General features: G+C 45.0%; 2 protein-coding genes across 2 annotated transcripts; one reads left to right on the top strand and one right to left on the bottom strand.

Annotated features, from left to right (window-relative positions):
* Positions 1–822: 822 nt before the first annotated feature.
* On the bottom strand, positions 823–23,658 carry LOC118941081 (coiled-coil domain-containing protein 81-like). Its single transcript, XM_036951588.2, has 14 exons — positions 23,090–23,658; positions 22,825–22,886; positions 18,996–19,149; positions 16,802–17,061; positions 16,449–16,614; positions 15,781–15,898; positions 11,386–11,497; positions 10,920–11,066; positions 9,726–9,833; positions 9,350–9,519; positions 9,014–9,092; positions 3,205–3,431; positions 2,836–2,961; positions 823–1,059 (listed from the first exon to the last, which is right to left on the bottom strand). The coding sequence occupies exons 1-14, from the start codon at positions 23,166–23,168 to the stop codon at positions 921–923; spliced, it is 1,947 nt and encodes a 648-aa protein (XP_036807483.2). The 5' UTR covers positions 23,169–23,658; the 3' UTR covers positions 823–920.
* Positions 23,659–24,037: 379 nt separating this feature from the next.
* LOC118965335 (sperm microtubule associated protein 1-like) lies at positions 24,038–27,491 on the top strand. Its single transcript, XM_090207289.1, has 3 exons — positions 24,038–24,367; positions 24,422–24,491; positions 27,258–27,491. The coding sequence occupies exons 1-3, from the start codon at positions 24,164–24,166 to the stop codon at positions 27,413–27,415; spliced, it is 432 nt and encodes a 143-aa protein (XP_090063415.1). The 5' UTR covers positions 24,038–24,163; the 3' UTR covers positions 27,416–27,491.
* The last annotated feature ends 425 nt before the right edge of the window (positions 27,492–27,916 follow it).

Below are 27,916 nucleotides of genomic sequence, written 5' to 3' on the forward strand. Positions count from 1 at the left end.
CACAGCTGAACACACCATCCCCACTGTCAAACATGGTGGTGGCAGCATCATGGTTTGGGCCTGCTTTTCTTCAGCAGGGACAGGGAAGATGGTTAAAATTGATGGGAAGATGGATGGAGCCAAATACAGGACCATTCTGGAAGAAAACCTGATGGAGTCTGCAAAAGACCTGAGACTGGGACGGAGATTTGTCTTCCAACAAGACAATGATCCAAAACATAAAGCAAAATCTACAATGGAATGGTTCAAAAATAAACATATCCAGGTGTTAGAATGGCCAAGTCAAAGTCCAGACCTGAATCCAATCGAGAATCTGTGGAAAGAACTGAAAACAGCTGTTCACAAATGCTCTCCATCGAACCTCACTGAGCTCGAGCTGTTTTGCAAGGAGGAATGGGAAAAAATGTCAGTCTCTCGATGTGCAAAACTGATAGAGACATACCCCAAGCGACTTACAGCTGTAATCGCACCAAAAGGTGGCGCTACAAAGTATTAACTTAAGGGGGCTGAATAATTTTGCACGCCCAATTTTTCAGTTTTTGATTTGTTAAAAAAGTTTGAAATATCCAATAAATGTCGTTCCACTTCATGATTGTGTCCCACTTGTTGTTGATTCTTCACAAAAAAATACAGTTTTATATCTTTATGTTTGAAGCCTGAAATGTGGCAAAAGGTCGCAAAGTTCAAGGGGGCCGAATACTTTCGCAAGGCACTGTATCATACTACAGCAGTTGAGTGTGATATATCATACTAAACGATACTGGTGCAATCAAGACGTAGGATACGTCCTACAATTCATATTATATTGTACGACCGCTATTACGTTGGTAAGCCAATGTAATGTAATCTAATGTAAAGTAACATATCATACTAAATGGAGTGGCATGGCTACGTTTGCTCTGAGACCAGGTTTCAGCGGTCTACACCATGAGGCGAGAGCCAGGGATGTAGTGAGACTCTTTCCAGATGTTTGTCTCTCCACAGTTCTCTGTCTTCCTCTTGCACTGGTAACAGCGGCGGTACTGCTCACACTGGTCAATCAGAAGACTGCTCCCAGACCTGTCATAGACATCAGAGATCAACGTCAGAATGTGGTCAATCAATCAGCAGACTGCTCCCAGACCTGTCATAGACATCAGAGATCAACGTCAGAATGTGGTCAATCAGCAGACTGCTCCCAGACCTGTCATAGACATCAGAGATCAACGTCAGAATGTGGTCAATCAATCAGCAGACTGCTCCCAGACCTGTCATAGACATCAGAGATCAACGTCAGAATGTGGTCAATCAGCAGACTGCTCCCAGACCTGTCATAGACATCAGAGATCAACGTCAGAATGTGGTCAATCAGAAGACTGCTCCCAGACCTGTCATAGACATCAGAGATCAACGTCAGAATGTGGTCAATCAATCAGCAGACTGCTCCCAGACCTGTCATAGACATCAGAGATCAACGTCAGAATGTGGTCAATCAGAAGACTGCTCCCAGACCTGTCATAGACATCAGAGATCAACGTCAGAATGTGGTCAATCAATTAGCAGACTGCTCCCAGACCTGTCATAGACATCAGAGATCAACGTCAGAATGTGGTCAATCAATCAGCAGACTGCTCCCAGACCTGTCATAGACATCAGAGATCAACGTCAGAATGTGGTCAATCAATCAGCAGACTGCTCCCAGACCTGTCATAGACATCAGAGATCAACGTCAGAATGTGGTCAATCAATCAGCAGACTGCTCCCAGACCTGTCATAGACATCAGAGATCAACGTCAGAATGTGGTCAATCAATCAGCAGACTGCTCCCAGACCTGTCAGAGACATTAGAGATCAACGTCAGAATGTGGTCAATCAGAAGACTGCTCCCAGACCTGTCATAGACATCAGAGATCAACGTCAGAATGTGGTCAATCAATCAGCAGACTGCTCCCAGACCTGTCATAGACATCAGAGATCAACGTCAGAATGTGGTCAATCAAACAGCAGACTGCTCCCAGACCTGTCATAGACATCAGAGATCAACGTCAGAATGTGGTCAATCAGAAGACTGCTCCCAGACCTGTCATAGACATCAGAGATCAACGTCAGAATGTGGTCAATCAGAAGACTGCTCCCAGACCTGTCATAGACATCAGAGATCAACGTCAGAATGTGGTCAATCAATCAGTAGACTGCTCCCAGACCTGTCATAGACATCAGAGATCAACGTCAGAATGTGGTCAATCAATCAGCAGACTGCTCCCAGACCTGTCATAGACATCAGAGATCAACGTCAGAATGTGATGGTACAGATAGCAGACGTCAACTATCATGACAGTGATCGACTCAATCAGCTGGTCCCAAATCACTACCTTTTTCTCCTTCTTAACCCTAACCCCCGATGCTAGTGTATCTGAAGGGTCTGGATAGGTATAAACAGTGTAGTGGTAGATCTGAAGGGTCTGGATAGGTATAAACAGTGTAGTGGTAGATCTGAAGGGTCTGGATAGGTATAAACAGTGTAGTGGTAGATCTGAAGGGTCTGGATAGGTATAAACAGTGTAGTGGTAGATCTGAAGGGTCTGGATAGGTATAAACAGTGTAGTGGTAGATCTGAAGGGTCTGGATAGGTATAAACAGTGTAGTGGTGGATCTGAAGGGTCTGGATAGGTATAAACAGTGTAGTGGTAGATCTGAAGGGTCTGGATAGGTATAAACAGTGTAGTGGTAGATCTGAAGGGTATGGATAGGTATAAACAATGTAGTGGGAAAGCTTCCATCATATTGTTTCCATCTTACAGATCTGTAAACATAGAAGGGTTAGGGCCAATCCAGGTTGTGATTTGAGTATATTACTTGATGAATTCCTTCTCCTCTCTGTCTCGGTGGCGTTTCAGTTCGGCGCTGCGTCTCCAGGTGTCCTCCAACGAGGCCCTCAGGTTACGCAGCTTCTCAAAGCGGTTGATGTGGTCGTTTATCAGTCTGCCAGGAGAGAGAGTGAGAGGAAAATATAGAAACAGAACATATAGACAAGACATCGCATATAAAATGGCCTTTAACCTTGAACCATTCCATATACCATTTTTTTTCTGCATTCTCATTTTATTCACTCACTTTCTGAATTTCAAGTGGAGAATTTCACCCTCCCCACTCCCCCGTCTCTCCATGACTCCCTCTCGCTCCCTTTCCCCCACCTCCCCCCCCTGCCTTCCCCCTTCCACTCACTCCTTCCTGTTCCTGTTGAGCATCTCTCTCTCGTTCTTCTGTTTGGTGCTGCGGTTAAGGAGCAGCTCTTTTCTCTTGTTATTAGCCGTGGTCAGTTGTTCCTGGGAGACCTTCTCCGCCCGCTGCCTCTGCTCTGACAGCCCAGCAGGGGTACAGTCCAGCTGGCCAAACACAGGGCCGTCCGAGTCGGGCAGGCGCGCTGGGAGGCCCGAGCCCTGGTACTCCACCTGGTAGATACGTTAATTAAATAACATCCATTAGATTTGTGGAGCATCAAGATCCTCAAATTATTTGTCTACTCAACCTGGGTGAAGATTACAATCACAGAGGAGCTCACAACTACTGGAAACTCATCTGTCATCTATAAGTACTGGAATCTCTCAACTATGACTTCCTGTTCTCGGTTAAAGAAGAGCCATTTGATTGGCAGAGCATGAAGATCACCAGTGTGCTGAGATTGTTTTCTACTCAACCTGGACTAAACATAGACACCACAGAGGAGCTGGACTACTGTTCAACCTGGACTAGACATAGACACCACAGAGGAGCTGGACTACTGTTCAACCTGGACTAGACATAGACACAACAGAGGAGCTGGACTACTGTTCAACCTGGACTAGACATAGACACCACAGAGGAGCTGGACTACTGTTCAACCTGGACTAGACATAGACATCACAGAGGAGCTGGACTACTGTTCAACCTGGACTAGACATAGACACCACAGAGGAGCTGGACTACTGTTCAACCTGGACTAGACATAGACATCACAGAGGAGCTGGACTACTGTTCAACCTAGACTAGACATAGACACCACAGAGGAGCTGGACTACTGTTCAACCTGGACTAGACATAGACACCACAGAGGAGCTGGACTACTGTTCAACCTAGACTAGACATAGACACCACAGAGGAGCTGGACTACTGTTCAACCTGGACTAGACATAGACACCACAGAGGAGCTGGACTACTGTTCAACCTGGACTAGACATAGACATCACAGAGGAGCTGGACTACTGTTCAACCTGGACTAGACATAGACATCACAGAGGAGCTGGACTACTGTTCAACCTGGACTAGACATCACAGAGGAGCTAGACTACTGTTCAACCTGGACTAAACATAGACACAACAGAGGAGCTGGACTACTGTTCAACCTGGACTAAACATAGACACAACAGAGGAGCTGGACTACTGTTCAACCTGGACTAGACATAGACACAACAGAGGAGCTGGACTACTGTTCAACCTGGACTAGACATAGACATCACAGAGGAGCTGGACTACTGTTCAACCTGGACTAAACATAGACACCACAGAGGAGCTGGACTACTGTTCAACCTGGACTAGACAGACACCACAGAGGAGCTGGACTACTGTTCAACCTAGACTAAACATAGACACCACAGAGGAGCTAGACTACTGTTCAACCTGGACTAGACATAGACACCACAGAGGAGCTAGACTACTGTTCAACCTGGACTAGACATAGACACCACAGAGGAGCTAGACTACTGTTCAACCTGGACTAGACATAGACACCACAGAGGAGCTAGACTACTGTTCAACCTGGACTAGACATAGACACCACAGAGGAGCTAGACTACTGTTCAACCTGGACTAGACATAGACACCACAGAGGAGCTAGACTACTGTTCAACCTGGACTAGACATAGACATCACAGAGGACCTGGACTACTGTTCAACCTAGACTAAACATAGACACAACAGAGGAGCTGGACTACTGTTCAACCTGGACTAGACATAGACACAACAGAGGAGCTGGACTACTGTTCAACCTGGACTAGACATAGACATCACAGAGGAGCTGGACTACTGTTCAACCTGGACTAAACATAGACACCACAGAGGAGCTAGACTACTGTTCAACCTGGACTAGACATAGACACCACAGAGGAGCTAGACTACTGTTCAACCTGGACTAGACATACACACCACAGAGGAGCTAGACTACTGTTCAACCTGAACTAGACAGACACCACAGAGGAGCTAGACTACTGTTCAACCTGGACTAGAGAGACACCACAGAGGAGCTGGACTCCTGTTCAACCTGGACTAGACAGACACCACAGAGGAGCTAGACTACTGTTCAACCTGGACTAAACATAGACATCACAGAGGAGCTGGACTACTGTTCCACCTGGACTAGACATAGACACCACAGAGGAGCTGGACTACTGTTCAACCTGGACTAGACAGACACCACAGAGGAGCTAGACTACTGTTCAACCTGGACTAGACATAGACACCACAGAGGAGCTAGACTACTGTTCAACCTGGACTAGACAGACACCACAGAGGAGCTGGACTACTGTTCAACCTGGACTAGACATAGACATCACAGAGGAGCTGGACTACTGTTCAACCTGGACTAGACAGACACCACAGAGGAGCTAGACTACTGTTCAACCTGGACTAGACATAGACACCACAGAGGAGCTAGACTACTGTTCAACCTGGACTAGAAATAGACACCACAGGGGAGCTAGACTACTGTTCAACCTGGACTAGACATAGACACCACAGAGGAGCTAGACTACTGTTCAACCTGGACTAGAAATAGACACCACAGGGGAGCTAGACTACTGTTCAACCTGGACTAGACATAGACACCACAGAGGAGCTAGACTACTGTTCAACCTGGACTAGACAGACACCACAGAGGAGCTGGACTCCTGTTCAACCTGGACTAGACAGACACCACATAGGAGCTAGACTACTGTTCAACCTGGACTAAACATAGACACCACAGAGGAGCTGGACTACTGTTCAACCTGGACTAGACAGACACCACAGAGGAGCTGGACTACTGTTCAACCTGGACTAGACAGACACCACAGAGGAGCTGGACTACTGTTCAACCTGGACTAGACATAGACACCACAGAGGAGCTGGACTACTGTTCAACCTGGACTAGATATAGACACCACAGAGGAGCTGGACTACTGTTCAACCTGGACTAGATATAGACACCACAGAGGAGCTGGACTACTTTTCAACCTGGACTAGACAGACACCACAGAGGAGCTGGACTACTGTTCAACCTGGACTAGACATAGACACCACAGAGGAGCTAGACTACTGTTCAACCTGGACTAGACATAGACACCACAGAGGAGCTAGACTACTGTTCAACCTGGACTAGACAGACACCACAGAGGAGCTAGACTACTGTTCAACCTGGACTAGACAGACACCACAGAGGAGCTGGACTCCTGTTCAACCTGGACTAGACAGACACCACAGAGGAGCTAGACTACTGTTCAACCTGGACTAGACAGACACCACAGAGGAGCTGGACTCCTGTTCAACCTGGACTAGACAGACACCACAGAGGAGCTAGACTACTGTTCAACCTGGACTAGACATACACACCACAGAGGAGCTGGACTACTGTTCAACCTGGACTAGACAGACACCACAGAGGAGCTGGACTCCTGTTCAACCTGGACTAGACATAGACACCACAGAGGAGCTGGACTACTGTTCAACCTGGACTAGACATAGACACCACAGAGGAGCTGGACTAGACATAGACATCACAGAGGAGCTGGACTACTGTTCAACCTGGACTAGACAGACACCACAGAGGAGCTGGACTACTGTTCAACCTGGACTAGACAGACACCACAGAGGAGCTGGACTCCTGTTCAACCTGGACTAGACAGACACCACAGAGGAGCTGGACTACTGTTCAACCTGGACTAGACATAGACACCACAGAGGAGCTGGACTACTGTTCAACCTGGACTAGACATACACCACAGAGGAGCTGGACTACTGTTCAACCTGGACTAGACATACACCACAGAGGAGCTAGACTACTGTTCAACCTGGACTAGACATAGACACAACAGAGGAGCTGGACTACTGTTCAACCTGGACTAAACATAGACACCACAGAGGAGCTAGACTACTGTTCAACCTGGACTAGACAGACATCACAGAGGAGCTGGACTACTGTTCAACCTGGACTAGACAGACACCACAGAGGAGCTGGACTACTGTTCATCCTGGACTAGATATAGACACCACAGAGGAGCTGGACTACTGTTCAACCTGGACTAGACATAGACATCACAGAGGAGCTGGACTACTGTTCAACCTGGACTAGACAGACACCACAGAGGAGCTAGACTACTGTTCAACCTGAACTAGACAGACACCACAGAGGAGCTGGACTACTGTTCAACCTGGACTAGACAGACACCACAGAGGAGCAAGACTACTGTTCAACCTGGACTAGACAGACACCACAGAGGAGCAAGACTACTGTTCAACCTGGACTAGACAGACACCACAGAGGAGCAAGACTACTGTTCAACCTGGACTAGACAGACACCACAGAGGACCTGGACTACTGTTCAATTCCCTCATCTACTGCATTTCCTTCCTCAACTGTCCTTCTTTAAGTTCTTCAAGTCTGGTTCAACTGTCCTTCTTTAAGTTCTTCAAGTCTGGTTCAACTGTCCTTCTTTAAGTACTTCAAGTCTGGTTCAACTGTCCTTCTTTAAGTACTTCATGTCCAACTGTCCTTCTTTACCATTAATTTTTCCTCCTCTTCCTCCCCATTTCTACTGCCTCTTTCCTTCCCTCTCTATCCCTTCCCTTCTTTTTCTTAAACCTCTCCATCTGTCTCCCCCTCTCCTCTCCTCTCCGTAGAGACTTGTCTATATTATGTTTCCTGCCTGCTCTGAGTCGTCTCCTGGTGCTGTCTGTCCCTGGATGGGCGGGAACATCACTCTCCTATCTCCCTTGGCCTTCTGCTTGCCCTTCCCTGTTTCCACCTGTACAACAAGACAGGTGGTCAGGTAAACATCAATCTGTAGTGGTCCCCTCTGCCTTGTTCAGCCTTAACCTGTGCAGCACACCTGGGAGTTCAGTTTTTCAATCCACAGCCTTTTTATCAACATAATAAATATCCCTCCACTTCAACCTGCACTTGTGTAACACATGGTGGGAGGCATGTCTTTGGTAGGTCTGGTATGGTAGGTTTGGTTGGGTAGGTCTGGCCTGGTAGGTCAGGCCTGGTAGGAAGGGGCTGGTAGGTATGGTAGGTAGGGTCTGGTAGGTATGGTCTGGTAGGTATGGTCTGGTAGGGAGGGTCTGGTAGGTCTGGTCTGGTAGGTCTGGTCTGGTAGGTGTGGTCTGGTAGGTATTGTCTGGTAGGTATTGTCTGGTAGGCATGGTCTGGTCTGGTAGGTGTGGTCTGGTAGGTGTGGTCTGGTAGGTGTGGTCTGGTAGGTGTGGTCTGGTAGGTCTGGTCTGGTAGGTGTGGTCTGGTAGGGAGGGTCTGGTAGGTCTGGCCTGGTAGGTATGGTCTGGTAGGTCTGGTCTGGTAGGTGTGGTCTGGTAGATCTGGTCTGGTAGGTATGTTCTGGTAGGTCTGGCCTGGTAGGTATGTTCTGGTAGGTCTGGCCTGGTAGGTATGTTTTGGTAGATATGGTCCGGTAGGTATGGTCTGGTAGGTCTGGCCAGGTAGGTATGGCCTGGTAGGTATGGTCTGGTAGGTCTGGTAGGTATGTTCTGGTAGGTCTGGCCTGGTAGGTATGTTTTGGTAGATATGGTCCGGTAGGTATGGTCTGGTAGGTCTGGCCAGGTAGGTATGGCCTGGTAGGTATGGTCTGGTAGGTCTGGTAGGTAAGGTCTGTTAAGTATGGTAGGTATGGTCTGGTCTGGTAGGTCTGGTCTGTTAGGTCTGGTCTGGAAGGTATGGTCTGGTAGGTAGGGTCTGGTAGGTAGGGTCTGGTAAGTATGCTATATAATATATGGTAGGACAGACTCTTACCTGTGTATCCAGGGCTTTCTTGTAGCAGCTAGTGTTCTTCTGTCTCAGGTGGAGCTGCTGGGACTTTTGCAAGGCGATTCTGAGACACACAATAGCTATTCACACACTGTCGAAACTGAGCAACAGACTGTACAATGACCACAGCAGTCTGTATGTACAGTAGAGACCACAGGCCTGTTGACATGGGTTCATGGCAGCAGGTGCACTTCCTCTTAGACAAACATATTGACGTGGTACCCTACTCCCTTTATAGTGCACTGAAGAGCCCTGGTCAAAACTAAGTAGTGCACTACATAGGGAATGGGGTGCCATATGGGACTCAGGTGCATCACCTACTCCTGTGCCAGCTGGACCTGTTGTAGCAGGTCGATGAGCTCCTGGTCCTGCTGAGTCTGGCTGACCTGGCCCTTCCTCCACTCCGCCTGGGCCCGCAGATCCCGCATGTAGCCGCGCTGCTTATGGACCCTGGGAGGGGTGAGGGGACGGCCCCTGAAGATGTACGAATCCTGTGGGGGGAGGGGGGGGGGGGTTCAATATCATCACGACATCATTCATTGATATGTTTAGACCATTGGCTAAGTGTTGCAATAGTAACTGTGCATAGACCAATGCATGCTGAATGCAGCAACTGAAAAGCTGTGGACCATTTGAACTCTAGAACACTTAAACCCCCTGAAGATCAGTGTGCTGATTGGACAAGGCCAGGGCTCACATGGAAGTGGGAGGAGCGAGCAACCTTCTTCTCCTTCATGGCTTCAGACACTGCCAGGTTGAACGCTGCCACCTTCTGGTTGTTCTCACGTATCTCCAGACGGTCCGCCTAACACACACACACACACACACCACCACATCACAAATACACACACACACCACCACATCACAAATACACACACACACACACACACACACACACACACACACACACACCACCACATCACAAATACACACACGCACACACACACACACACACACACACACACACACACCACCACCACAACACAAATACACACACCCCCACACCACATCACAAAGACACACACACCACACCACATATACACACACACAACCACACCACATCACAAATACACACACACACACACCACCACGTCACAAATACACACACCCCCCCACACACACACCACCACGTCACAAATATACACACACCCCCACACCACATCACAAATACACACACACACACAAACACACACACACACACACACACACACACCACATCAAAAATAAACACATACCACCACACCACAAATACACACAGGCTCAGTGTCACCTCGCTACTGAGTTTAATCTGACTACTGAGTTTAATGTGACTACTGAGTTTAATGTGACTACTGAGTTTAATCTGACTACTGAGTTTAATGTAACTACCGAGTTTAATCTGACTACCGAGTTTAATCTGACTACTGAGTTTAATCTGACTACTGAGTTTAATCTGACTACTGAGTTTAATCTGACTACCGAGTTTAATCTGACTACTGAGTTTAATCTGACTACTGAGTTTAGTCTGACTACTGAGTTTAATGTAACTACTGAGTTTAATCTGACTACCGAGTTTAATCTGACTACCGAGTTTAATCTGACTACCGAGTTTAATGTAACTACTGAGTTTAATCTGACTACCGAGTTTAATCTGACTACCGAGTTTAATCTGACTACTGAGTTTAATCTGACTACTGAGTTTAATCTGACTACCGAGTTTAATCTGACTACAGAGTTTAATCTGACTACTGAGTTTAATGTGACTCCAGGACTAAAACAGAAGTACTAATGCAGACTCTCCCCCTGGCTTTCAGTCTAGTAGTATTCTGTCTATTCATCACTCCAAGACAAAGAGTAAAAGACAACAGGGAACATGTTCCTCATCTCATCATCAGAGTGGTGTTGGCCTCACCTGCTCCCTCTGTAGGTAGTACTGGTCTCTGCGCTGCTCGTTGAACTGTAACACCTTCTCCTCCTCCTGCTGTTCTGTCAGCCTCTCCTCTGCCAGGTAGTGGGGGATGTTACGCTGGGCCCGCTGCATGCACAGGTAACACAACTCCTATAGGGAAGGATAGGTGATGTTATATACACAGGTAACACAACTCCTATAGGGAAGCATAGGTGATGTTATATATACAGGTAACACAACTCCTATAGGGAAGGGTAGGTGATATTATATATACAGGTAACACAACTCCTATAGGGAAGGATAGGTGATGTTATATACACAGGTAACACAACTCCTATAGAGAAGGATAGGTGATGTTATATACACAGGTAACACAACTCCTATAGGGAAACACACAGTTATTCATTGATTGATACACCTCATACACACCCACAAAGGCAGAGTGTCCGGCACACACACACACACACACCTGTCCAGCCCTGTTGTGGTTGACACAGGGCATGTCCAGATGAGAGTCCCCCCTCTTCACCTTCCCCTCCTTCAGAGCAGCGCCCTCCAGTGGTAAGATAGACACTGTGGACCTACAGGACAGCAGGTTGGAAACAGATAGAAGTCCTGGGTTATCTTTCAGCTCAGGGGCTATTCAGCCACAGTCCTGGGTTATCTTTCAGATCAGGGGCTATTCAACCACAGTCCTGGGAGACCAAAATACATCTGGTTATATACCCCAAATGGCACCCTATTCCCATAGTGCACTTCGTTTGACCAAAAGAAGTGCAGTGTGTAGGGAATTGGGTGCCATGTGGGACGAAGGATTGGTTTCCTTTCTTTCCTGTTAATCAAAGAGTGGACTCTCTGGCCAATCAATGTTGGCCAGCGGTATTTATTTTAATCAGGGAGAGGACTCTCTGGATAGTCAATAGTGACCAGCAGTACTTTCCACTTTAACTGGTGACAAACACTGAATACAGGCAGTTGCCTACAATGCGTCTCGAATGGCACCCTATTCCCTATATAGTGCACTACTTTTGACCAGGGCCCATGGCACCCTAATCCCTATATAATGCACTGCTTTTGCCCAGAGCCCTATGGGTTTCCTCAGAGTCATACATTAAGAGAGTTGGGCCAGGTTTTATAACGGACACCATGTTAAAACCTCTTAGCGCACGGATCCCGTTACCGGGATCAAAATCGAGAGCGAAGCTGAAGTGCGCCAAATTCCAATTACAAAATCGTAATATTAAACATTCATGAACATACAAGTGTCCTACATAATTTAAAAGCTTAATTTCTTGTTAATCCAGATGCTTTGTCAGATTTCAAAAAGGCCTTACGGCGAAAGCATACAATGTGATTATCTGAGGACAGAGCCCCACACACAAAAGCATTAAAAACATTTTACAAACCAGCAGAGATGTCACAAAAGTCAGGAATAGCGATAAAATAAATCACTTACTTTTGAAGATCTTCCTCTGTTTGCAATCCCAAGGGTCCCAGCTACACAACAAATGGTTGTTTTGTTCGATAAAGTCCTTCTTTATATCCCAAAAAAGTATGTTTAGTTGGCGTGTTTCATTCAGTAATCCACCCGTTCCACTAGTTCAACATGCATACAAAGGAATCCCAAAAGTTACCAATAAACCTCGTCTAAACAAGTCAAACAACGTTTCTAATCAATCCACAGGTACCCTAATATGTAAATAAACTATCAAATTTAAGACGGAGAATAGTGTGTTCAATCCCGGAGATAAATAATGAAGTTCTCGCCCTCAAGACTACAGTCCAAATGAGAGCCACCTTGAAAAACTACAAATTCTAGCTAATTTTTCAACAAAAAAAGCCTGAAACCCTTTCTAAAGACTGTTGACATCTAGTGGAAGCCAACTGCAATCTGGGAGGATTTCCTTTGATTTTCCCATAAACAAGCATTTGAATGGGCAGTCACCTCAAAAAAAAAAATCTGGATGGATTTTCATCGGGTTTTCGCCTGCAATATCAGTTCTGTTATACTCACAGACATTATTTTAACAGTTTTAGAAACGTTTCTATCCAATGCTACCAATTATATGCATATCCTAGCTTCTGGGCCTGAGTAACATGCAATTTACTTTGGGCACGTCATTTATCCGAACTTCCGAACACTGCCCCCTAGCCCTAAGAGGTTTCACGCCGTTATTCTCAACATGTAACAATACGTGAGCGCCTGCGACAGTTCCCTGTGAAATGACCCGCTGTAAACAAGCAAAACAGAGCAGCGGATTTAACAGACGTTTTTATTGATCAAAATGTTGGATAATGTGTATCCAAGTCTGTAGTGTGCTGTAGTGTCAACAAACTGCATATCTGCTTTCACATCTTCATAAGTTTACCAAACTAGCATTAATAAACAGCACAATGTGGAAGACTTCAATTATCACTTGGCTCCGGCTGTGCAGGAGAAAGAGACGCTCTCAGACCGTTCAACAGCATTGACCCAACTCTCTCTACTGATATATATATATATATTCAGGGTTTCCTGATGTGTCAAAAGTAGTGCACTATATAGGGAATAGGGTGTCATTTGGGACGCAGGCAGTGTCTGTATGGACAGAGGAAAGTCCAGAGGGGTCTAGTTTCAGAGCCCAGGGCCACAGGACCACTGTGGGGGGTACAGGGCAGACTAAACCTCAGGGCACTGTCTGAATGATCAGGTGGTGACAGGTGAGGAACTGTCCCACACAGGGAGAGCTGCATCATTCATGGAGCCACTACCCCAGGACAGGACAGTAACAGTGCATCAAAGCTGGGACCGAGAGACTGAAAAACAGCTTCTATCTCAAGGCCATCAGACCGTTAAACAGCCACCACTAACATTGAGTGGCTGCTGCCAACACACTGACTCAACTCCAGCCACTTTAATAATGGGAATTGATGAGAATTGATGTAAAATATATCACTAGCCACTTTAAACAATGCTACTTAATATAATGTGTACATACCCTGCATTACTCATCTCATATGTATATGTATATACTGTACTCTATATCATCTACTGCATCTTTATGTAATACATGTATCACTAGCCACTTTAAACTATGCCACTGTTTACATACTCATCTCAGATGTATATACTGTACTCGATACCATCTACTGTATCTTGCCTATGCCGCTCTGTACCATCACTCATTCATATATCCTTATGTACATATTCTTTATCCCCTTACACTGTGTATAAGACAGTAGTTTTGGAATTGTTAGCTAGATTACTCGTTGGTTATTACTGCATTGTCGGAACTAGAAGCACAAGCATTTCGCTACACTCGCATTAACATCTGCTAACCATGTGTATGTGACAAATAACATTTGATTTGATTTGACACAAGTACCCTCTCACAAGTTCCCTCCTGTGTTACAGTCCTGGATTAACAGGGTTAGAGGAGAGACCAAACAGGGTCTTGTGTCTCTGTCTTGGATTAACAGGGTTAGAGGAGAGACCAACCAGGGTCTTGTGTCTCTGTCCTGGATTAACAGGGTTAGAGGAGAGACCAACCAGGGTCTTGTGTTACAGTCCTGGATTAACAGGCTTAAAGGAGAGACCAACCAGGGTCTTGTGTTACAGTCCTGGAGTAACAGGGTTAGAGGAGAGACCAACCAGGGTCTTGTGTCTCTGTCCTGGATTAACAGGTTTAAAGGAGAGACCAACCAGGGTCAAGCGTCACTCACTATCCTGTGGCAGTGTGTGGGAATGTCCCAAATGGCACCCTATTCCTTATGCAGTGCACTCCCTTTGATCAAAGCCCTATGAAGTAGTGCACTACTTAACATATGGAATATGGTGCCATGTGGGATGCAGCCTGGTCAGTAGGAGATGAGGTTAGCAGTGTTAGCCGACAATAGCTGGGGTTAACAGTGTTAGCCGACAATAGTTGGGGTTAACAGTGTTAGCCGACAACAGCTGGGGTTAGCAGTGAGACCGACAATAGCTGGGGTTAACAGTGTTAGCCGACAATAGCTGGGGTTAACAGTGTTAGCCGACAACAGCTGGGGTTAGCAGTGAGACCGACAATAGCTGGGGTTAACAGTGTTAGCCGACAATAGCTGGGGTTAACAGTGTTAGCCGACAATAGCTAGGGTTAGCAGGGAGGCCAGCAATAGCTGGGGTTAACAGTGAGGCCGACAATAGCTGGGGTTAACAGTGAGGCCGACAATAGCTGGGGTTAGCAGTGAGGCAGACAACAGCTGGGGTTAGCAGTGAGGCCGACAATAGCTGGGGTTAGCAGTGAGGCCGACAATAGCTGGGGTTAGCAGTGAGGCCGACAACAGCTGGGGTTAGCAGTGTGGCCGACAATAGCTAGGGTTAGCAGTGAGGCCGACAATAGCTGGGGTTAGCAGTGAGGCCGACAATAGCTGGGGTTAGTAGTGAGGCCGACAACAGCTGGGGTTAGCAGTGAGGCCGACAATAGCTAGGGTTAGCAGTGAGGCCGACAATAGCTGGGGTTAGCAGTGAGGCCGACAATAGCTGGGGTTAGCAGTGTTAGCCGACAATAGCTGGGGTTAGCAGTGAGGCCGACAATAGCAAGGGTTAGCAGGGAGGCCGACAATAGCTAGGGTTAGCAGTGAGGCCAACAATAGCTGGGGTTAGCAGTGAGACCGACAACAGCTGGGGTTAGCAGTGAGGCCGACAATAGCTGGGGTTAGCAGTGAGGCCGACAATAGCTGGGGTTAGCAGTGAGGCCGACAATAGTTGGGGTTAGCAGTGAGGCCGACAATAGCTGGGGTTAGCAGTGAGGCTGACAATAGCTGGGGTTAGCAGTGAGGCCGACAATAGCTGGGGTTAGCAGTGTTAGCCGACAACAGCTGGGGTTAGCAGTGAGGCCGACAGTACCTGTCAGTTTTGGTCTCCGCTGGAGGTCTAGGCTCCAGGTCATCAGTGAGACTGATTCCGTTGACCTTGGCTGGGTGCAGGGTGTGTCTGGATCTGGACTGCGGAGTCCCCAGGGATTCTGGGTAAACATGGTAACATAACTACAGGTGAGAAAGACTCGGCAGATGAAGAGACATACATGTTCTGGGATACGCCCAAGTCTACATAATGTTATATTAGCTTACCTTTCTCTCCAACACTGGGGTTATCAAGGTTAAGTGAGCCCCAACACATATCTCTCACCAGAGACGTTACACCCATTAAAACCCCTCAATCTGATCGAGATATTAACTGAGTTAATCCAAATCAATTGAATATGGTCATCAGTTGAATATGGTCATCAGGTGAATATGGTCATCAGTTGAATATGGTCATCAGTTGAATATGGTCATCAGTTGAATATGGTCATCAGTTGAATATAGTCATCAGTTGAATATGGTCATCAGGTGAATATGGTCATCAGTTGAATATGGTCATCAGGTGAATATGGTCATCAGTTGAATATGGTCATCAGTTGAATATAGTCATCAATTGAATATGGTCATCAGTTGAATATGGTCATAAGTTGAATTTGGCCATAAAAACCCTTGTTTTTAGAGGACTAGATTACACCACTGTCTCTCCCTCACCTCTATTCTTCTCCTTCCTGTCTGAGTCTGTCTGGACCTGGGCCAGGGCCTCCTCTCCCCAGTCCTTCCCCCCCTGTTCGGAAGAGATCCTGGGGAGGATGATGGTGTTGCTGGTCCCTGTTATGCTGGATCTCTCAAACAGGACAGAGTTGCTGGTGCCAGGTCTCTGGGATAGAGAGTGGAGTAGGGGAATTGTCATCAACACAAATACAAACGCACTTGTACAATCATACACACCTGCTCACTCTCTCTCTCTCTGTCTGACACACACACACACACACACACACACACACACCCTACCCAACCCCCATACACACACTACCTACATGACATATCTAATCCACCCTACTGACATTGGAGAGTGCCAAGAGCAGCTTCCCGCTGCCGTCCAAGGCGGTGACAAAGTCGTGGTAGAACTTCATCTTGACTTTGCTCTGGCAGAACAACAGCTCTCCGATGGCGTGGAAGGTGAAGAGGACTGAGCGTCCGGCGGCCACGGCTCTCAGCAACACCAGCAGAGTCTCTCTCACACAGCCCTCCACCACGTGACGCTCAAACGGGCTCTCCACAGACAGGGCTGTGAAGTTGAGCTGGACTAGTGGCACATCCCCTGCTGTGATGACAGATGGATTACACACATTCCTAGTGTTAGTGTACTGGTCTCCTGTGATGATTAACCAGCTTGTCTTAAGACCTGAAGACTTAGTTATCCAGGTTAAAGCTATAGGCTTTAGCTCAGCAGTCGTGTATAGACAGACAACCTGGGTTGGATAAGATTCAGCCACACCAAGATGGCTCTCTCTAACCCACTCCCAACATGCTCTCCACAGACAGACATATGAACACACCAAGATGGCTCTCTCTATCCCACCCCCAACATGCTCTCCACAGACAGAGATGGCTCTCTCTATCCCACCCCCAACATGCTCTCCACAGACAGAGATGGCTCTCTCTATCCCACTTCCAACATGCTCTCCACAGACAGAGATGGCTCTCTCTATCCCACCCCCAACATGCTCTCCACAGACAGAGATGGCTCTCTCTATCCCACCCCCAACATGCTCTCCACAGACAGAGATGGCTCTCTCTATCCCACCCCCAACATGCTCTCCACAGACAGAGATGGCTCTCTCTATCCCACTTCCAACATGCTCTCCACAGACAGAGATGGCTCTCTCTATCCCACCCCAACATGCTCTCCACAGACAGAGATGGCTCTCTCTATCCCACTTCCAACATGCTCTCCACAGACAGAGATGGCTCTCTCTATCCCACTTCCAACATGCTCTCCACAGACAGAGATGGCTCTCTCTATCCCACCCCAACATGCTCTCCACAGACAGAGATGGCTCTCTCTATCGCATTCCCAACATGCTCTCCACAGACAGACATATTAACACACCAAGATGGCTCTCTCTATCCCACCCCCAACATGCTCTCCACAGACAGAGATGGCTCTCTCTATCGCATTCCCAACATGCTCTCCACAGACAGACATATTAAACACACCAAGATGGCTCTCTCTATCGCATTCCCAACATGCTCTTCACAGACAGACATATTAAACACACCAAGATGGCTCTATCGCATTCCCAACATGCTCTCCACAGACAGACATATTAAACACACCAAGATGGCTCTCTCTATCCCACCCCAACATGCTCTCCACAGACAGACATATTAACACACCAAGATGGCTCTCTCTATCCCACCCCCAACATGCTCTCCACAGACAGAGATGGCTCTCTCTATCCCACTCCCAACATGCTCTCCACAGACAGACATATTAAACCCACCAAGATGGCTCTCTCTATCCCACCCCAACATGCTCTCCACAGACAGACATATTAACACACCAAGATGGCTCTCTCTATCCCACCCCCAACATGCTCTCCACAGACAGACATATGAACACACCAAGATGGCTCTCTCTATCCCACCCCCAACATGCTCTCCACAGACAGGGCTGGGAAGTTGAGCTGGACCAGTGGCACATCCCCTGCTGTGACGACGGACGGACAGACGGGTGGCACAGGCACACGCATAGAAATACAATGACTAGAACGGACTTTTTGCTCCTGCTAAAAGCTGTGCACTGGGTTTTCTCATTCATTCTCTTTCATCATAGTGTTTCTATGGGACACATTGCTGGTATCAGTGTAACATAGTGTTTCTATGGGACACATTGCTGGTATCAGTGTAACATAGTGTTTCTATGGGACACATTGCTGGTATCAGTGTAACATAGTGTTTCTATGGGACACATTGCTGGTATCAGTGTAACATAATGGAAGAGGGTTGATTAATCATCTTTCCTGGCACCTGAAGAATTGTACTAGTTCCCCAAGCTACTGCCCAGGCTTTAGCTCAGCGGGCTATCAGCACAATTTTGTATAGCGCACAGACACACAACTCAGGCTTGATATCTGCGATCGTTCACATAAACGCGCCAGCGTTAACAGAAGATGTCTCATGTGTGTGTCTGTCTGTGTGCGTGCGTGCGTACGCGCGTGTGTGTGTGTGTGTTCTTGGCCCATCACCACTCACCTGCAGACAGCGGTTTGACCTGCTTGAGGCCGTGTGACTGGGACAGCTTCTCAGAGAGCAGGAAGATGGGTCGCTGGATCAAAACAAACTTGTTGCCTACGTCCAGCTTCTGCTGAGAGAAGGTGAAGGATCCCAGGCCTGCAATGTAGACCCCCTGGACAGACAGACAGACAGACAGACAGACAGACAGGCAGGCAGGCAGGCAGACAGGCAGGCAGGCAGACAGACAGACAGACAGACACAACAAGTTGTCAACCAGTTCTCCTAGACCTGATGATGAATATAGCTGAAAGACATCATGACTATTTATGCCTCTACTATTTATGATATGTCATATTTAATTCTCTAATGTCTCCTGACTGTCCTCAAAGCTAAAATATTTCTTAATGTCACTGAAAATTGGGCAATAAAATAGTTGCCAGTTTCAAATCTGTTACATGCAAAATAGTCCAATTTCAGAATTTATATTCATACACAGACCAAAAAAGTAAAGTTAAATTAAATTAATTCCAATCCCAATTAAAATACAACAGCTGGTTTTATTGGCTGACTGGCATTGCTCAGAGAGCAGCAGCCTGCGCCCTTTTCTCTCCCTTGTAGAAAGCAGAGAGCAGCAGCCTGCGTCCTTTTCTCTCACTTGTAGAAAGCAGAGAGCAGCAGCCTGCGTCCTTTTCTCTCACTTGTAGAAAGCAGAGAGCAGCTGCCTGCGCCCTTTTCTCTCACTTGTAGAAAGTAGAGAGCAGCAGCCTGCGCCCTTTTCTCTCACTTGTAGAAAGCAGAGAGCAGCAGCCTGCGCCCTTTTCTCTCACTTGTAGAAAGTAGAGAGCAGCAGCCTGCGCCCTTTTCTCTCACTTGTAGAAAGTAGAGAGCAGCAGCCTGCGTCCTTTTCTCCCACTTGTAGAAAGCAGAGAGCAGCAGCCTGCGCCCTTTTCTCTCACTTGTAGAAAGCAGAGAGCAGCAGCCTGCGCCCTTTTCTCTCACTTGTAGAAAGTAGAGAGCAGCTGCCTGCGCCCTTTTCTCTCACTTGTAGAAAGCAGAGAGCAGCAGCCTGCGCCCTTTTCTCTCTGGCTGGGCCTCTCAAGGACATTCAGACACTTGTCCCGAAGCCACTCTTGCATTCTCTTGACTGTGTGCTGAGGGTCATTGTCCTGTTGGAAGGTGAATCTTCGCCCCAGTCTGAGGTCCTGAGCACTCTGGAGCAGGTTTTCATCAAGGTTCTTTCTGTACTTGCTCCTTTCATCTTTCCTTCGATCCTGACTAGTCTCACAGTCCCTGCCGCTGAAAAACATACCCACAGCATGATGCTGCCACCACCATGCTTCACTGCAGGGATGGTGCCAGGCATCCTCCAGACATGATGCTTGGCATTCAGGCCAAAGAGTTTCTCATGGTCTGAGTATTCCTTTAGATGTCTTTTGGCAAACTCCAAGCGAGCTGTCATGTGCCTTTTACTGAGGAGTGGCTTCCATCTGGCCACTCTACCATAAAGGCCAGATTGGTGGAGTGCTGCAGAGATGGTTGTCCTTCTGGAAGTTTCTCCCATCTCCACAGAGGAACTCTGGAGCTCTATCAGAGTGACCATCGGGTTCTTGGTCACCTCCCTGACCAAGGCCCTTCTCCCCCGATTGCTCAGTTTGGCCAGGCAACCAGTGATCTTGGGGACCTTCAATGCTGCAGAAATGTTTTGGTACACTTCCCCAGATCTGTGCATCAACACAATCCGGTCTCGGAGCTCTATGGACAATTCCTTCAACCTCATGGTTTGGTTTTTGCTCTGACATGCACTGTCAACTGTGGGACCTTATATAGACAGGTGTGTGCCTTTCCAAATCATGTCTAATCAATTAAATTTACCACAGGTGGACTCCAATCAAGTTGTAGAAACATTTCAAGGAGGATCAATCGAAACAAGATACACCTGAGCTCAATTTTGAGTCTCATAGCAAAGGGTCTGAATGCTTATGTAAGTAAGGTATTTCTGTTTTTTATTTGTATTAATTTGTGAGAAAAAAAATCAACATTTATTTTAGAAAAAAATCAATTTTAGATAAAGGCTGTAACATAACAAAATGTGGAAAAAGGGGAAGGTGTCTAAATGCTTTCCGAATGCCCAGTAGCTGACTACTCGACAGAGGCACTATCCATTCAGCACCACGTCACGGAGCTCCACCCTATTCCTGTACCGAGGCGCTGTCCAATCAGAGGTGCTGAATCACGGGCGTGGTTTTATCACTTTTTCAAAAGTAGATTTTCCTTTTGTATTTCCTGATATTCGTCATTCTTTAGTCGAGTTTGTTTGTCTTCATGCGTCCTTGTCGATTGTAGGCTCTGCCTTTTATTTCAATGCATGTGTAGGATTTATCTGGCATCATTTGCATTCGCAGTCAGCTGTTTTATGCTCTGGTTACTCAAGCAATTAAAAGTCCTTTTTACATCAGCAGATGTCACAAAGTGCTCATACAGAAACCCAGCCTAAAAGCCCAAACAGCAAGCAATGCAGATGTAGAAGCACGGTGGCTAGGAAAAACTCTCTGGAAAGGCAGGAACATAGGAAGAAACCTAGAGAGGAACCAGGCTCTGAAGGGTGGCCAGTCCTCTTCTGGCTGTACTGGGTAGAGAGGAACCAGGCTCTGAGGGGTGGCCAGTCCTCTTCTGGCTGTACTGGGTAGAGAGAAACCAGGCTCTGAGGGGTGGCCAGTCCTCTTCTGGCTGTACTGGGTAGAGAGGAACCAGGCTCTGAGGGGTGGCCAGTCCTCTTCTGGCTGTACTGGGTAGAGAGGAACCAGGCTCTGAGGGGTGGCCAGTCCTCTTCTGGCTGTACTGGGTAGAGAGGAACCAGGCTCTGAAGGGTGGCCAGTCCTCTTCTGGCTGTGCCGGAATGGAGATTATAAGAGTACATGGCCATTAAGGCCAGATCGTTTCACACTGACGCCAGCATTTGATGTCGGGCCTTGTTGTGACTTGATAGCCTGTATTATGCATCTATTTCATGTTCACTGTATGTACTGTTCCACAAGTAAATGAGTCAATTTATGACGAGGTTGAGTAGTGGTTGACATTGTAGCCAGTGGTGTAAAGTACTTAAGCAAAAATACTTTAAAATACAACTTAAGTTGTTTTTTGGCGTAGCTGTACTTTACTTTTCTATTTATATTTTTTGACAACTTTTACTTTTAGTCCACTGCATTCTCAAAGAAAATAATGTACTTTTTTACTCCATACATTTTCCCTCCCGACACCCAAAAGTACTCGTTACATTTCGAATGCTCACCAGGACAGAAAAAAATTGTACAATTCACACGGACTCACTAAACACAAATGCTTCGTTTGTCAATTAAATCTGAGTTTTGGAGTTCGCCCGTCTGGCCGTGAAAAAAAAAAACAACAACAAGATAATGGTGGCATCTGGTTTGCTTAATATAAGGATAATGATTTATGCTTTTACTTTTGAAACTTGTTTATTTTTGCCATTACATTTACTTTGATACTTAAGTATATTTAAAAGCAAATACTTTTAGACTTTTACTGGGTGACTTTCACTATTACTTGAGTCATTTTCTATTAAGGTATCTTTACTTTTACTCAAGTATGACAATTGGGTACTTTTTCCACTACTGATTGTAGCCTACACGCGGTGATAATTAATGCCTGGTGTCATTTTGTTTGATTTTGCTCTTCATCAAATAGCATTTTAGAGTTTTAAAATGGTGTAGAAATGGAATAAATGAACTTCAACCTCCTAAAAACCTCCTCCTTTGCTATACCCTCGGTTCAGCTGAACTGACTGACAACTGACTATGGCAATATCGACTTTCTGAAGTGCTCTTACCTTTTGCAAGGTCATCTGTCGCTCCACGAAAGATGACACGTTCGACCAAATGCTGTCAACGTCTGAAATAAAGAACAATTTTCAGAAAATAAAAATTGCTCGTATAGCTAAATGCTTTAAAAAAATGACATGCACACCTTGATTCTAAATTGTGCAAAGTTTGCAAACAAATGGTATAGCCTATGTGTTTTTACGATGCGGCAAGGTGGGCTAGATCTTTTCAACTGTACAATATAATAGACTAGAAAGTGTGTCCTGTCCTGACCGTTTTCTGAGAGCTGAGAGAGGGTTGGAAAGGACTTCCTCTCCGCCTCCGACACCACGGACAGCAAGTCGGTCATCATGACAATTAGAGCAAAATCTCTTTAAAAAAAATAATAAAAGAAACCCAGAGTTGTTTCAGCTCAATCCACGGACTTCCAGATTCGGCTCAATTCACCGATTTCCAAATTCTCCCCCGCCTTCCAGATTCTCCCCTGCAGATAGCCCATTACAGTGCGTCTCCTCGGGTGATAAATCTCGATGCGAAATGCACCCGGGCGCGCAACTCCAACACTGACCTTGTTGCTACGAGCGACGTCACAATAGCCACTTGCACCCCCCGCAGCGACAGGCGCTGGGGCCAAAGTTTAGAAACTTCGTTTATTTTAACTTTAGCATGTCTTCTAAAAGCAAATAGGCCTGTATAATGACTTTAAGGATCCCTTCCGAGTTGAATCCAGATAGCTCATGTCATGAAAATTGTCCCTGTATTTCTGAGACCGATTTAACCAAAAATGGTAGATGAGCAATTGTGCATTGGCATCCCTCTTGTGAAGCAATTTTCCCAGCTATATCTGCTGAAACGTAATAAAGACTTAAATGTGCGTCATTCAGCAGGCTTTTGAAGTAAAGTGTAAACGAGCACATTGGCAGGTGCACAACTGACCGGGGAGTGAGGGTTGATTTTACGTGCTTTTGCTGTGATTGTTCATGTGAGTGTTTTTGGCTATTCATGTCCTCCGTACATTTTTGGAATTTGGGTCATAAGTATAATAACACACACTGCTGTGTAATGTGTAACTCTGTGTTGGTGTATGTGTCAAATTGCTATGCTTTATCTTGGCCAGGTCGCAGTTGCAAATGAGAACTTGTTCTCAACTAGCCTACATGGTTAAATAAAGGTGAAATAAAAACAACTTTTAAAATACTGCACACTTAGGCCCGAATCTGACCCGCTTTTTAAATTATTTAATTTTAGTAGCCAAGTCTAATTTTAAAAGGCTCTGTGCCTAATTTGTATATATTGAATGTGGACTGATTTTATATATTTTGTCATTTCAGAGTTGCATTGCCTAAAATGAATCACTCTGGGCCTGAGAAGCGCGAGCAGAAGTTCGTGCTCGACTGCATCGCTGTCAGTTCGGTTGCGCTCGGGTATGAACACATGCGCCCCCGGCTCTGGTCGGTGCTCCCCGGGTACGACGCACGCAATGACCCCCACGCTGCGCGCTACACGACCACCCCATCGGTGCAGAGGGTCCCACAGAAGACCACCCCGTCGGTGCAGAGAGACCCACAGAAGACCACCCCGTCGGTGCGGAGGGTCCGGCAGAAGACCGAGAACAAGGAACTGAAGAGCGCCGCTGCCCAAAAGTCCCTAGACCTGAGGAACACTTCCGGAGCAGGTAGGCTGTTCTATTATATTCTAGGATATTCTATTCTATTATATAGGCTGTTCTATTCTATTCTAGGATATTATATTATATTATATAGGCTGTTCTATTATATTCTAGGATATTCTATTCTATTATATAGGCTGTTCTATTATATTCTAGGATATTATATTATATTATATAGGCTGTTCTATTATATTCTAGGATATTCTATTCTATTATATAGGCTGTTCTATTCTATTCTAGGATATTCTATTATATTATATAGGCTGTTCTATTCTATTCTAGGATATTCTATTCTATTATATAGGCTGTTCTATTCTATTCTAGGATATTCTATTCTATTATATAGGCTGTTCTATTATATTCTAGGATATTCTATTCTATTATATAGGCTGTTCTATTCTATTCCAGGATATTCTATTCTATTATATAGGCTGTTCTATTATATTCTAGGATATTCTATTATATTATATAGGCTGTTCTATTATATTCTAGGATATTCTATTCTATTATATAGGCTGTTCTATTCTATTCCAGGATATTCTATTCTATTATATAGGCTGTTCTATTCTATTCTAGGATATTCTATTCTATTATATAGGCTGTTCTATTCTATTCTAGGATATTATATTCTATTATATAGGCTGTTCTATTCTATTCTAGGATATTATATTCTATTATATAGGCTGTTCTATTATATTCTAGGATATTCTATTATATTATATAGGCTGTTCTATTATATTCTAGGATATTATATTCTATTATATAGGCTGTTCTATTATATTCTAGGATATTCTATTTTATTATATAGGCTGTTCTATTCTATTCTAGGATATTCTATTATATTATATAGGCTGTTCTATTCTATTCTAGGATATTCTATTATATTATATAGGCTGTTCTATTCTATTCTAGGATATTCTATTTTATTATATAGGCTGTTCTATTCTATTCTAGGATATTCTATTCTATTATATAGGCTGTTCTATTCTATTCCAGGATATTCTATTCTATTATATAGGCTGTTCTATTATATTCTAGGATATTCTATTCTATTATATAGGCTGTTCTATTCTATTCCAGGATATTATATTCTATTATATAGGCTGTTCTATTATATTCTAGGATATTCTATTATATTATATAGGCTGTTCTATTATATTCTAGGATATTCTATTCTATTATATAGGCTGTTCTATTCTATTCTAGGATATTATATTCTATTATATAGGCTGTTCTATTATATTCTAGGATATTCTATTCTATTATATAGGCTGTTCTATTCTATTCTAGGATATTCTATTATATTATATAGGCTGTTCTATTCTATTCTAGGATATTCTATTCTATTATATAGGCTGTTCTATTCTATTCTAGGATATTCTATTCTATTATATAGGCTGTTCTATTATATTCTAGGATATTCTATTCTATTATATAGGCTGTTCTATTCTATTCCAGGATATTATATTCTATTATATAGGCTGTTCTATTATATTCTAGGATATTCTATTATATTATATAGGCTGTTCTATTATATTCTATGATATTCTATTCTATTATATAGGCTGTTCTATTCTATTCTAGGATATTCTATTATATTATATAGGCTGTTCTATTCTATTCTAGGATATTATATTCTATTATATAGGCTGTTCTATTCTATTTTTTATTTATTTATTTGCATTAAACGGGATTCATAATATGTCCTGTTTGACATCAAATTAGGTCCACAGAATCAGAGAAATAAGTTTACATTTACATTGTATAATTTGGTCATTTAGCTGACTCTTATCCACAGCTACTTTTTTACAGGTGGTGGCTTTTCTGGCCACCAGGTGGAAATAATCAAAGCATGCCATTGCTTTGACCTATCGAATTAAGGGTGGGGGAGATAGGCCTATAGCCTATGTGAAGTGACAAACAGTTTGGAGGAGACTGAAGAATAGGCTACAGTTCTATTCTGAAGAAACTATTCTATACCCTGCTGACATGCTCTTCTATTCTATTCAATAAATCAAGCTACTTTTATTTAGCAGTAGGTCTACATGGGATTCATCATATATACAGGTTTTACATCAGTAGGCCTACATGGGATTCATAATCAATACAGGTTTTACATCAGTAGGTCTACATGGGATTGATCATCTATACAGGTTTTACATCAGTAGGTCTACATGGGATTCATAATCAATACAGGTTTTACATCAGTAGGCCTACACAGGATTCATCATCTATACAGGTTTTACATCAGTAGGTCTACATGGGATTGATCATCTATACAGGTTTTACATCAGTAGGTCTACATGGGATTCATAATCAATACAGGTTTTACATCAGTAGGCCTACATGGGATTCATAATCTATACAGGTTTTACATCAGTAGGCCTACATGGGATTGATCATCTATACAGGTTTTACATCAGTAGGCCTACATGGGATTGATCATCTATACAGGTTTTACATCAGTAGGCATACATGGGATTCATAATCAACACAAGTTTTACATCAGTAGGCCTAAATGGGATTCATCATCTATACAGGTTTTACATCAGTAGGCCTACATGGGATTGATCATCTATACAGGTTTTACATCAGTAGGTCTACATGGGATTCATCATCTATACAGGTTTTACATCAGTAGGTCTACATGGGATTCATCATCTATACAGGTTTTACATCAGTAGGCCTACATGGGATTCATCATCTATACAGGTTTTACATCATCATCATCATTGCTCAGAGTCACTAGTATCTTGTCTCTGCACCGGACAGGTCACTCCCGAGAGCAGGTGAGCAACCACAGTGGTCTCATGTCGGACATCAAGCCGCTGATAGGCTACAACGGGCGGTTTGGGTTCCGGCGCAACACGCCCAACCTCCGGCGGAACCCGTCCAGCTTCGGAGAGGTGACCACGTTCCAACTCCATTGAGTCCAACGACCCGAAAAGGTATCATCGTCATTATGAAGTTCCAATGAGCAACAATAAATGCGTCCAGAGAATGTCACCCTATAACTTGATGAGTCATTATTTATGCCTGTTTATCTCTGCTTAACGCTGGGGTGATAATATAACAATAGTATTATTCTGTTCACAGACTGCTATAGCCTACTGTCACAGACTGCTATAGCCTACTGTCACAGACTGCTATAGCCTACTGTCACAGACTGCTATAGCCTACTGTCACAGACTGCTATAGCCTACTGTCACAGACTGCTATAGCCTACTGTCACAGACTGCTATAGCCTACTGTCACAGACTGCTATAGCCTACTGTCACAGACTGCTATAGCCTACTGTCACAGACTGCTATAGCCTACTGTCACAGACTGCTATAGCCTACTGTCACAGACTGCTATAGTCTACTGTCACAGACTGCTATAGCCTACTGTCACAGACTGCTATAGCCTACTGTCACAGACTGCTATATCCT

This window comes from Oncorhynchus mykiss, chromosome 18 (genome assembly GCF_057628025.1).
Source record: "Oncorhynchus mykiss isolate SJ-2025 chromosome 18, ASM5762802v1, whole genome shotgun sequence".
Classification (NCBI taxonomy): domain Eukaryota; kingdom Metazoa; phylum Chordata; class Actinopteri; order Salmoniformes; family Salmonidae; genus Oncorhynchus; species Oncorhynchus mykiss.

Bases quoted from the DNA above. Each gene is read 5' to 3' on its own strand.
- LOC118941081 (XM_036951588.2), bottom strand. From the start codon at position 23,168: ATGATGACCGACTTGCTGTCCGTGGTGTCGGAGGCGGAGAGGAAGTCC. The intron at 11,498-15,780 runs GTACTGTCGGCC...GCTGTCCTGTAG, and splicing joins GCGGAGACCAAAACTGACAG to GTCCACAGTGTCTATCTTAC. The intron at 9,834-10,919 runs GTGAGGCCAACA...TGTGTGTGTTAG, and splicing joins ACTACCTACAGAGGGAGCAG to GCGGACCGTCTGGAGATACG.
- LOC118965335 (XM_090207289.1), top strand. From the start codon at position 24,164: ATGAATCACTCTGGGCCTGAGAAGCGCGAGCAGAAGTTCGTGCTCGAC. The intron at 24,368-24,421 runs GTGCAGAGAGAC...GTCCGGCAGAAG, and splicing joins CACAGAAGACCACCCCGTCG to ACCGAGAACAAGGAACTGAA. The intron at 24,492-27,257 runs GTAGGCTGTTCT...TGCACCGGACAG, and splicing joins GAGGAACACTTCCGGAGCAG to GTCACTCCCGAGAGCAGGTG.